At 40.0% G+C, this 12,497-nt stretch overlaps 1 protein-coding gene across 1 annotated transcript in view; it reads right to left on the bottom strand.

The window, feature by feature from the left end:
* The window catches only part of LOC122773580 (small G protein signaling modulator 2-like), a 91,806-nt gene extending 79,309 nt beyond the window's left edge, over nt 1-12,497 (bottom strand). Inside the window, exons 1-3 of the mRNA XM_044032351.1 lie at nt 12,439-12,497; nt 12,202-12,368; nt 11,386-11,469 (exon numbers count right to left, since the gene is read on the bottom strand). Of these exons, the coding sequence (XP_043888286.1) occupies nt 11,386-11,469; nt 12,202-12,368; nt 12,439-12,497 (310 nt within the window). The remainder of the gene's footprint in view (nt 1-11,385; nt 11,470-12,201; nt 12,369-12,438) is intronic.

The following is a 12,497-nucleotide window of genomic DNA, read 5'->3' as shown; positions in this document are numbered from 1 at the left end:
AGATATGAGGACAGATTAGGTCTGAATAAGACAAATGAGTACTATACTTTGCAAATAGTCATATGTATTGTACTTAAAAGACATACATTTGTCTTTATAGTGTGTAGAGATGGAAAAAGAGCCACATGGTTACATTAATGTGCCCGGAAATTAATTGTCTGCAACACATACATCATTTTTGGGTTGGTGTGAGATTTTTTTCTCTTCTTCTCCAGAACAGGACGTCATTAATACAGATTAATGTTCTTTCTCTGAGAGACACCAGTGTTCCTCTCTCTCCATTTCAGCTTTCACAAAGGATGAGAGGAGCTCCTGGGATTGGTCATTACTGTAATAGATTCTGTATCCCTCCAACTAATAATAAACTCAGTCTTGTGTCCACAATGTGCCCAGCTGTGTTTGACTGTGCCTGCGGAGACTTGTATTTGCATCTGTGCCCTATTTCAGGAAAACAGAGCCCAGCAGCTCGTTGAAATATGAGTTTTGAAGAGGCACAGCTACCAAATTACAGATCAATTATGGGAAAATGATATTCCAATTAATCACCTTTTGAGCAGATATATATAGAATTTAAACATCCCCTACTGTACAATTGACAGCAACATATTTTCATTAAGCACACATTTTAGATTTGTAATAATATAACTTAGTAACTGATAATGTATTTCGTAAATAAATAATTGCAAAGCCTAGGTTTCAAAATATTTAATTTTAACAATAGAAAAAAGTAAATTTATGCCTTGATGTAAGCAGTTAGTCAGAAATCCTCCATACACAGCTTGGATGACAAGAGTGTTTATGTCGCCTAATAATTCATGTTGCAAGTAAATTTAAATGCTTGTAAACTAAAAACAGCACTCCCTGTTGACTGTAATTTGGCCTAATGTCCTCCTCATACTGCTGCCTGTGATTATATTTATGTCACTTCAATTCACTTGAATCTTTGTTTTCCCTCTTTTTTCACTTCAGATGTAATTTCATATGACCCCAGGTGCTCACAGTGCAAATAATTATAGACACAGAGAAAACATAGTCACAGGAAATGAGATATACGAAACATTCATCACAGAATAAAGCAAATCATGACAATAAGTGCAGTCATAGCAGTAAAAGTAAAGTGCAGTCATGTCTGCCAGTCAATTGTGTGACCATTGATTTTCATCACACAGGAGGTGCTTGAAATCATTACTTCAATACAAACCTCCACTCATTTTCAAGAATGTATGTGACTATGTATTGAATGTGCACAATGAAGGTGCATCATGATGTGACTTTGCCCTCAGGATCATGACTAAGAAAGTCTCAGTGTGCTGTGACACAGCGTTGTGTCCTCATCTGAAGTCAAACCCAAGCAAACAGGGGAATGTGTTGACATCAAGGACAATTTGCTGTGCCCCGGAGAGACAAAGCACACATTTGTTGCTAACTAAGTGATTAGTCAGACTCTGTGGCTGTCAAATGAAATTGCATTCACTTACATTAGTTGATGACTGTATTAGGGCATGCATAGTCAAATACGCTGTCAATGAACTGGCTTTGCCAAGAATTTAAACTCAAAACATCATTTTTTTGGTGGGGACGTGAAGATAAATGATATTTTCACCTGGCTCTAACCAAACCCACAACAAGGACTACATGGCCATAAACAAAAAGTGTCAAGCGGCACATGACTGTATTTATTAATAGCTGCATCCTCTGGACCATCACTAAAAGAGTCTGAATGTGAACACAATTATAGGTATTTACCTTTTCTTGTAATTGTAACCACAAGTTACAATGAATCCTGAAAGTCGTATAACCCTATGAGTGTAAAAGTAAAAGTAGACACTGACAGTGTAAAGGTCATCAGAATGAAGACCTCACAAACCAAAACCACAGCCAGCTATAACACTTTTTCTATGTAAAGATGGCAGATGTTACCATCATTTGTAATTAAGTACAGGAAATACATTTGTGGCCATGTAATAGGTATGATGTACACAGGAAATACTAATTTGAGGCCACGAAATAGGTATAACTTGCTCACAAAACACATTTGTGGACAGGAAATGCTAATTTGTGGCCATGAAATATGCATAACATGCACACAAAATCCTAAAAATGGGCACAAGTGGGCTGAAGCTGCACGATGGAAGCATATTTTTCACAGTGAGTGGTGCAGTATAATCCTAAGGAAATGTGAGGTGAGTTTACGCTGGCGGTGCGCTGTATCATAATGTAGTTATCAAATCTTGTTTAATATCTTTTCTTTTTTTTGCACTTTGTAGACCTGCACTCCACCACTTAGTATTTTGTGCATATGTATTAATATTTTGTGTGCATGTTATTTTATGTCCACAAAGTAGAGTTTTACCCTTTGTCACGTCTGGGTCCCCGTAAAGAATGTGACCAATGTGACCAAATGAAATGCCAAAATAAGAAATGGTGAAAATAATAACAGTAAAACATAACAGAGCGCTGATGTTACAGTGTGTGTTGTTAGGAAGTTCCTTAAAATTCAGGATGACAGCCGCTTTAGTGAGTTTGCTAGTTAGTGTGTCTCCCAGTGTTGATACTTTGAGCGCTGACATAATGTGGGAACTCTGAAGATAAGTGTGGGCTATAAAAGATAGGCCTCTTGCCTTTTCTCATGTCAACACTTCAGCTAATTGAGGTGTTTTCTTTGTCAAAAAGAATCACCATCCTAACTTGCTCGGTGTTGGTATTCCAAAGCATCTCTTGCTGTGCATTTTTGTGTTTTGTGTTTTCCTTTGATTGCAGTGAAGCAAATCGTTTCTGTGAGTGGGGAAGAAAAAGATGTTGTGGAGTGTAGTGACTAGAGTGGGTCAAGTGAAAACAATCATCTGCACCTGAGACTAATAAGACCCCAGGTAATATTATAGAAAAAAAAATGTGATCACCTCTGATTCCAAGTCTGAAGGTTATGACAAGAGACAGAGATATAGGACATCATTTAGTAGGGTAAACAGAGATGTGTTGTTTGGCATTGTGTCAGGATGTGTCATCGCCTACAGAATGTAGCCCAGGGCTCTCAAACTGAAACGAAAGGGAGTATCTAGTCTGGAAGGGGCCAGTCAAGTGATTCAATAAGAGGGTGGGCGATATGAGCTTAAAATGATATCACAAAGGTCCATCATGATATCACAATGAGATATTTTACAGAATTTCAAATTAAAAGTGTCAATACAATGTATTTATGATGCAAAATTAATTACTAAAATCATAAACATAACTCCATTATAACTCGATTTTAAGAGCCGGGGGTCGGGTTTGAGTAAACAGATGACAGTGAAAGTAAAAAAAACACAACACCTTTCTCCTACATTCTCACTTCTCCTGGGATTAATGCTGTTTAACTGACAATAGTTTTTCATATTTATTCATTCATTTTACGTGTTTTTCTGTTTCAGGTGTCAGAAAATAAGAAATACACAAATTGGATTTTGTTTCAGCATAAAATTATTAACCTGATAGCAAGTTGTTTGCTGAGGAAATCTGCGGAGTGTCTAATGAACTGTGAAATTGTCCAAACAAATACAGGGCTATGAGAGCAGCTGTATGAAATTCTGATTATTTACTCAGTGCAGTGTCTGTATGATATAAAATATAATGAGTCAATTCACAAGCTGCTGTTCGTCTCCTCTCTGCGTCGACAAAGACCAGTGAAGAGAGACTTTGCAGCACCTGGTGGCAGGAAGGTGAACAGACAGTATTCTACTTTTCTTCCAAAAACCACACACATGATTTTATTTCATCAAATGCTCAAACAATCCAGTCTCCAAACACACAAAAAAAGAGATTAGAAGGTTCAAAAACTAAAAGCAAATTTATGAATCTTTCCTTCACATTCTTCATGTGACAACCCATCACCTTTATGTGGTGTTCCTTTATGTTAAACTGTTTAAAGCCAGTAACTCACACTAGGTCTTGTCGACAGCAGACATTAATCTTAGATACTTTTGCTTGCAGCTGAAACCAATTGCACAACACAGACATGAAGGTTAGAAGATCATATTAGAACTTATTGGCACAAGGACTCGGGACGCGTGACAATTGAATGCTTCAGAGCAAAGTGTAAAATGGTGGTAAAACGTCATTGCTGCACACACTGACCCAAACTGGCTGACCCACAAATCTGATGAGCGGCTGAGAAAGGAAGGTTTAAGTACTGCTGCGCTAATGAGCTGATGGATGGCAGGTGTGCATTCAGTCTGGAGGGAATGAGGAGCACAAACACAAAGACCGTCAGAAACAAGCACAGACAGAGAACATTTGACAAAAAGCTTGACGCTAGAAACAACATGTGGAAGATAATTTGTCATTGATCATAATAGTAATGGGACAAAAACAGTACTATCAGTACAATCAATTGTCAGTTGAGTGGACCTGATCAGGATTCGATCAACACCAGATGTGAACGTATATGGCACAGCTGTGGTTCATTACCCCTGACAAGGTGGGTATTTGTGTCCATGTCTGCCTATCAATCTGTCTCTGTGAGCAGTGTAAATTTTAAAAAAAAGGAATGGATTTTGACTAGTCAAATTATTGTGTAATAAAGTGTAGTACATCATTTAACGAGTATAACGTCAGTTACATTCAAACTATTGTCAGATATGTTAATTCAATGCTGATTAAAGCCCCGTTCATTGCATTAGGAAAGCAAACGACAGCAAACGGTTAGTTTCAGAAGTGAATTCTGCTCCAAAAACCTTGCTGTTCTGCAGATGAAGAATACAGCATACAAATTATGTTTCTTTTCAGGAAGATAAAACAGAGGCAGATAACATCATCAATAACAAAAAAAATCACCAAATGTAATATACTGTATTTATGCCACATGGGTTTAAACCTTGTTATAAAGTTAATAAACTTTTATGAAGGTTTCTTGTAATTGTAATTTGAGTTTCACCTGCCTATTTTGATATGTATCTGCGCTGTGATTAAGATGGGACTAGATGTTGTTAGCTTTTTAAATGACAAATGTCAACTTAACCACCAGAAATGCAACATTCTAAGAATGTACATGTATATAATAATGAGGACAAAAGCATTGCAATTTATGTAAAGGAGTGAGGTCACAAAGGACACACTTAAAACACATGCAAGCACAATTTATGCTGGTGTACTTGATATAATGAGTTTGTATCATATAGATGAATAACTTCCTTGGTACTGACCTACATAACTAATTTAACACCATAAATCCTAATCAGCCTGTGGCTCTGGAACATTTCAGAAAACTCAATCAGTTGGATGGCAGCTTGAATTACTATTTATATGTACAATACATGGACATGAATTTGCTGTTGTAAACAAGGCACTTTTGAATGTGTATTTTATTACATATATAAATTAAAGCCACTTGAAAAGTGTTGTATTTCTGTATCAATATACAGCAGTAACAACCAATCACACCTAATTTAGAGACTGGTTAACCCTAATTACAATGTTCCTGTCTTTGGACTGCAGAAGAAACTTGCAAGAAGGTTCAAACCCTGATTCAAATAAGCCCATCTTGCTGTTAGGCAGTGCTAATGAATTATTAATGCCTATGTTTATACATGTATGTATTTCTATACGTCATTAAGTATTTTGTAATAAACACTTTAATCTTTGTCCTTGACTAAATCCTGCGAGAGCAGGCTCCTCCTCCCCATCGCTGTTCTCCTGTCCTTTCTAATAGGTGACTCACATCAGTGTCTTTATCCCCATTATAGTTGCCTGAGATGTAACAATGTTGTTGAGCTTTGTGTCACTCGTCTTTGTGAATTGCCTCTGTGTTAGCTTCACCTTTTGAATGCAACAGAAGCGTGAGATGGATTTCAACGACAGCCAGATTATTGTTTCCACATGCTTTGCCCTTTCCCTCTACAGATAAATGACAGCATTAGCATAAATGGCCTTTTAGAGCGACAGTCATTTAGCAGAGGAGAGAGCAGGGAAGTATGTGTGTGTGTGTGTGTGTACGTGTGGGGCTAGGCATCATCATTTTGGGCTGTCTTGTCTCATTCGTTGCGGCCTGGAAAGTTTTCTGATAATTATTAAATAGCTATTTTGCCATCAAGCTACCATTTGTAAATTGTTTTCTTATATTGTTTTGTCGTGGCAAAAAACTACAGTGGTTGCTTAACTCTTTTGAGGAACAACCGTTATTCTGATTAGCCATTACCCCAACCCTAACCCTGAATGATCAGGGACGTGAATAACATTGTTAATCTCACTGCAGCAGCACCTCTGGGTTGGATATTCTGGGCAACACTAAATACAGAAGCTCTGCAAAGCACAGCTCAATTCCATTTGGCTTGCACGTTAATCAGTCGTGCTGTCCATACTGGGCACCACACTGAAGCACCGCAGAGCACCCATGGTCTGTTTCAGCATTTGGTTTAATTTCTGTGCATTCCACAAATAAATTGAAGTAGAAAACACTATGTCATTGTCAACACATTGACAGTCTGCAGTAATTACCCCAGGGCCAGAAGAGGGTACGGTGAGCACGGCTTGGCTGGTTAACCTAAGACGTCATGGTAAAGTTTGGTTTGGTACAGTACGGTAAGTTTGGAATGGTAAAGCCCTGGGTCAGGCTTGCATTCTGACTAAGAACAGTACCTTTACTTTTTTGGTGAGGTGTGCACTGTGCTTTATGGCCTGGTCAGTGAGATACGTAGCGTGACACTGCAGGTGTGATGACAACGAACAACAGCATCGAATGTGAGACACCAGACAACAACACAACAGATGACATAGACTAGGGTGTTGAAGGAATACCAGTTGCAGGGGAGTGACTCTCATGGGTCTAGCTTCACCCATACCATTACTCTAGTACCCCAAGGGAACGTACCAAAAAATGGAACGGTTGGGGCTGGTTATTTTGTTACATTATCTAACAGAAACGCAAAAAAAATACATACCATTTCGTACCAAACCATTCACGCAGAGGAAAATAGAGGACACAAGCAAACTAAACCATCTTCTTTAGCAAACAATCATGACTCCATCACCTGAAAAGCTGCATGTGGATGTATTTCAGGTTCTACACTGTAGATGATAACATGGATCTAGCCATTAGCTTAGCTGTTAGCTCCACCTGAGTGAAGCAGCAGAGGAGGAGGTGTCACAGTACCTGTGTACAGCATAGACAGCAATAGCCATCAACAACATTGTGCTCCTTGTCAAGTCTCTCTTAAACTGCAACTCAGCCTGGGGCTCAACATCACGGCTGTCTCCTCAGTAGGGGCAGCACAAGCATGAATAATGGCCACATGTCATTGCATGTTCAAGTCTCAGCTGCTGGAACAGAACCCATAGCCTTAGAAACTCACACTACCCCATCACTCCACCATCCAGCCCTGTTACGCAGCTTGCCACACAACCTGGCACTCAGTTGGAACCACGCTGCCAAGACTTGCAGGTCGGCAAGCTGAAGCTGAAGCAGCAAAAAGGAGACAGGAGGAATTTGTGCTCACTATAAACCAATGTAGTGATCAATGCTTTGGGTCAGTGGGATCCATCATAAAAACTGACTATGGTCATCTTTAAACACTGTTTAAAAATTCAGCTAGTAATCAGCAATAGGATGCAAAATGACTTAAAGAATATTAAAATGAGACCTGGTATGGTGATGTTAATATAACTTTACATAACTCACAGTGATTTGTGGTATGCTCATCTCTCCCACGGTGTCTGGTGTCAAACTCTGTTTTCTTCATCCTCGTCTGAGAAACACTCTGTGCTGCATCTGCATAATTAAAACGCTGCTGAATGTGATGTGACACTTCACAGCTCACACACTCCAAAAGACACCATTGCATGGCTTTATATAGTAGCTCAAGGCAAGGCGAGAGGCACCGCATGTGGTATGAATGGAACAGCCTGAATGGACGCAAAAAATTTCCCGCAGGCAGTTACAGAAAGATACGACCAAAAGTATTATTTTATAACAAAGGAATAGAAATTGAACTTCCATTCTTAATCCTAATCAAGACAACAGCTGAGACAGAAATGTTCATGGACCACATAGAAGAAGTACCACAGGGGCAAATGCAAGGACAAGTGACTACATAGCTTGATCCACCAACAAATTGAAGAAGTGGCTGATATTGGCACTAATCTTGGCAGCACAGGACCAGGCCCTAAGCACCAGATCAAGAGAGACTAAGGTGTCTACCATACCAGGACCGCAGCTGTAGGATGTGCAGAGATGCCACAGAGATGTTGTGAGCACATCACAACAGGGTGCAAGCTGCTGGGACTGGGAAGGCATACATGGAACACCACAACAAAGTGGACTGGACGTCCCAGGCTCAAGGTGGAATACACCTACAAAGGTGGTTGAGAATGACAGAGCTAAGATCCTATGGGACCTCCAGATCCATTAAAGGCAAAATATGTCCCACTGGAGACAGCACAAACTGTGAGAGTGGCTCCAACAGATTCCAGACACAACATCTGAGACCTTTGTCCAGAACAGTGCAGTCCTATGAACAGCTCTCTGTTGCTCTCTCAAACAGTCAGCAGTACCAATAAGGATGACACATTATACACTGGCAGCAGAAAGAGCTGAAGGTATGTGGTAACAGGGAGATGACAAAAATCTATAAACCAGAGTCTAAGTTTAAAATGTTGCATGACTTATTTAGTTTTGTTGAGCAATAATCCTCAAAAGGTATAAATGGGACTTTAGTTTTAGGAGGTGGTTCAAAAACAGACAGTGTAGATCCTAGTTCCTTAGGTAAACTTTTTTAATTTCAATCATTCATTCATTCATTCATTCATTGTCTGCCTCTTTATCCTCCACATGAGGGCTGCTGGTACCAATCCCAGCTGACATACGGGAAAAGGCAGGGTACACCCTGGACAGGTCGGCAGTCCATCACAGGGCCAACATAGAGACGAACAACCATTCACTCACACCTATGGGCAATTAAGAGTGTTTAATTAACCGCTGCTGGATGTTCTGGATATGTGTGAGGGAAACCAGAGAACCCTGAGAAAAGGAAGCGCATGCAAACTCCGCACAGAAAGGCCCTGGGACTGGGACGTGAATCCCAGCTGACATAGGGTGAAAGGTGAGGTACAACCTGGAAAAGGTCGCCAGTCCATCACAGGGCCCTAGTTCGTGAACTGGGTTCAAATTGTTTGTGCGTCAACGTTTTATTTCAGCAGATAAATCTCTGCAACAACTAATAAAACCTCATGTTTAAAGGTCCAGTTTAACATTTGGGAGGGTTATTGGCAGAAAAGTAATATACTACCCATAAGTATGTGTGTATAAGTGTATAATAGCTTTATAATAAAAATTGTAAATAAAATTGTCTTCTACATCGACCTTAGCCAAGGATGAACAGCTCCACAAACATAAATTTGATGCATAAATCAACAAAGAAGAAGATAATGGCAGAGAGAGTGCAGGAGTGGTTATATTCTCTGTGGTACATGAAGGTTACTGTTGTTCACTGATGGGTTTGAAAAGGGAAGGGGTGAATGGAGGAGCCCTCTGTTTGCTACTTGTAATTACTTTTCTTGCATAGTAATTTGTTAACTCGAGCCATACTATGATTTATAATCAACAGCAGCTTGACTTGAATCTCCTTCATGCTTATTGTTGCTTCATTTATAAACAGTGTATAATTACCATGACTGGGGGTGGCCCCATATTTAATTTGTCCTGACCAAGTTTCATAATGATCGGAAAAGTTTCAACACTTCCAATCCATTCATGGTCTTGTGTGTGTGTGTGTGTGTGTGTTCTCTGTTTGGCTCTGCTGTTTCACCATAGATCTGTACACAGCATAGTCACACTCTCTCTCTCTCTCTCTCTCTCTCTCCTTCTTTACGCTCATTGTGTTGGTGGCCCATTAAAACATCCATGAAGTTTTTACCGTTGCCTGTATAAACACAACTCAGCACTGTGCACTAGTGATGCGAAGTTTGGCTCTGATTGCCTGAACTCATGTGCATATATTATCCACCCACCACCCAAAGTTAAATATTATTTCATTAAATTTGGAGACCACCGGTCACGCTGATATATCACGACACATCTATAGGATTGTATTAGCACAATAGTTAAGCATTATCTTGCCAATGTACTTTTAACCTCAAACTTGGATTGTTATGCCCCAACCTACCCCTACTCACTGTCCAGGCTTTAGAACATTACAGCCACATGAAAGTGGAACAGCTTGATGTCAGTTTTCCACACGTCAACATGTAAATTTACCAAAAATCCCCAAAACAATGATCGGCAGCGACCTTTTAGTTGAAACGTGTGTGATACCTGCCAATGGAAACACTCTCAGGATTCTCTTTACTGTTCTACAATCTGAATATAGGCTGTTACTGGTTATAAGGCCCGACAGCTGCCAACACACACACCAGAGGCCATGTTAGTCTACTGAGTCTGTTTCTCATTTAAAAAATAGCCCCAGCACAAGCACTATAATAAAAGGTAATTGGTTGAGGGGGTGGCGTGTGGGAGAACAGGAGCCAATGGATTGTATTCGTAATTGCTAAACGTGCAGCCACAGAATAATGAGACTGTTCCGATATTAAACACCCTTGGCAGTAGAGAACAACAATAAGAGCAGAGCAGTGAGCTTTAATAATGATGCATGGTGCTGTGAATTAAAAACAGGCACAGACAGCTAAAAATGGTTTTCAGATCAGACAGAGTGGGAGAAGGAGACAATGCAAATGGAGATACCTGGAAACTATGATAGATAACAGCATGCTCAATTGAATCTTACTGTTGTTTTATGTAAACACGTTAAAAAGAGCTGAGACTCTTCCCTGATGCCTCAGAGGTTTTTACAACAGCGGGAATAAAAACAGCAAGCACTGCGTTACACAAAAACTGAGAGTTGTTCAAAATGTCCATCTTAAGGTGAACATCTGTATGTATTTACAAAGAGAACTCTGGCTAAAAAGTGCTTCAGACAGGGAGAGATAAGACCCGGGTTATAATTGGTCTGGCGTTTTCATTAGGGAGAGTTCTGCGAATGGACTCCAACATAACTCAGAGCTAGACCTTCTCCTCCAGGACAGTAACGTCATACACACATTGTCTTACCCACTGCTCATTGTGAACCTCGTTCAGTGCTTACGTAACTGGAGCTGCAGTCTGGTTTGAGAAGTAAGGTACTTCATATAAACAGTTATGAACTTCCTGTCAAGAGGCAGATGTGTGATGGGCAGGATCCAACTGACTCAACATCTCAGAACTTGAGGGATAAATAAGGATCATGCACTTAGCGAGACTTGGGCAGTCCCCACCACCAAACCATACCAGGAATAAAAATCAATGGTCTCACTACTGTCTTGTAGACATTCCCTTTCAATATTGCTGCTATCCTTCTGTCGCTCATCTCCAACAACTCCTACCTGCACTCACTTCTTCATCTTCGTCTGGGGATCGTAAAACAACCTGACACTCAACATCCATAAAACCAAAGAACTCATCATAGCCTTCAGGATATAACAACAAATATTTTACAATGATTATTTACAGGGGATTGCCAGTGTTTTACTCATACAACAGAAATTAAATTAAAGCAACAGATTTATTACTAGCAAAAAAAAGTTCAAGTATAAGTGAATCTACTTGTAACACCGACACAAACAGGTTGGAGTCGCGTACTCTTTGTTAAAGCCTTTATTGGCGTTATGGTGCGGCGTAGCCATTAGCCACAGTAACACAGTCCGAATGTCAACAACATTCATTCATTCATTCCAACATGGCCGCCGCGCATCCACCAATCATCCAGCTGGGTCGCTACTACATATATATATATATATATATATATATATATATATATATATATATATATATATATATATATACATACATACATACATATATGTGTACTACTAAACATAGCCCCGAAGTATATACTCTTGTTTTTCTGCGATTTGATTTCTAAATAAGAAATAAGAAGCTACTCATTGCATCATGGCGCCTCTGGCAGTACTTTTGACAACAATAAAAGTCTTGTACCATTTTGTCCACACCACCTATAAAGCAGTTGTAGTCTAGCACAGCATTGGGCACAGACACAGCTTTTATGCTTTACACCAGCCTCTTTCAACCTCCTTTTGACAATTGCCATGGATGGTTCAAGACATGTTTACTTCACGGGTGTCCTTCCACTTTACAAACAGAAGTCTCCCTCTTCTGAACCACCAGGGGAGGCTATTGACCTCTGTCTTTCCCGGTTAGTTCTGAAGGTCCCACAACAACCAATTCCACAAACAGGGCAGGGCTGGTGTGGTAGTTATCTACATAGAGTCTGTAGTCCCCACCGAGTATTGGAAATGGCAGCAGGTCCCATACAGAGGAAATGGTCAGTGGTGGACTCACTCTTCCCCTGGTACACAAAAAAATTAAAGGTGTATGCTGTTTGAGCATCCACCAGCACAAACACTTAATAACCCCACCTAGTGGGCTTGTCCTTCATGTACTGTTTCTTACTGATGCGGGCCTTGGACGCCACCAT

This window comes from Solea senegalensis, linkage group LG8 (genome assembly GCF_019176455.1).
Source record: "Solea senegalensis isolate Sse05_10M linkage group LG8, IFAPA_SoseM_1, whole genome shotgun sequence".
Taxonomy (NCBI): domain Eukaryota; kingdom Metazoa; phylum Chordata; class Actinopteri; order Pleuronectiformes; family Soleidae; genus Solea; species Solea senegalensis.
The sequence above is the reverse complement of the archived record's forward strand: the minus strand, read 5'-3'. Positions and strand labels throughout refer to the sequence as shown.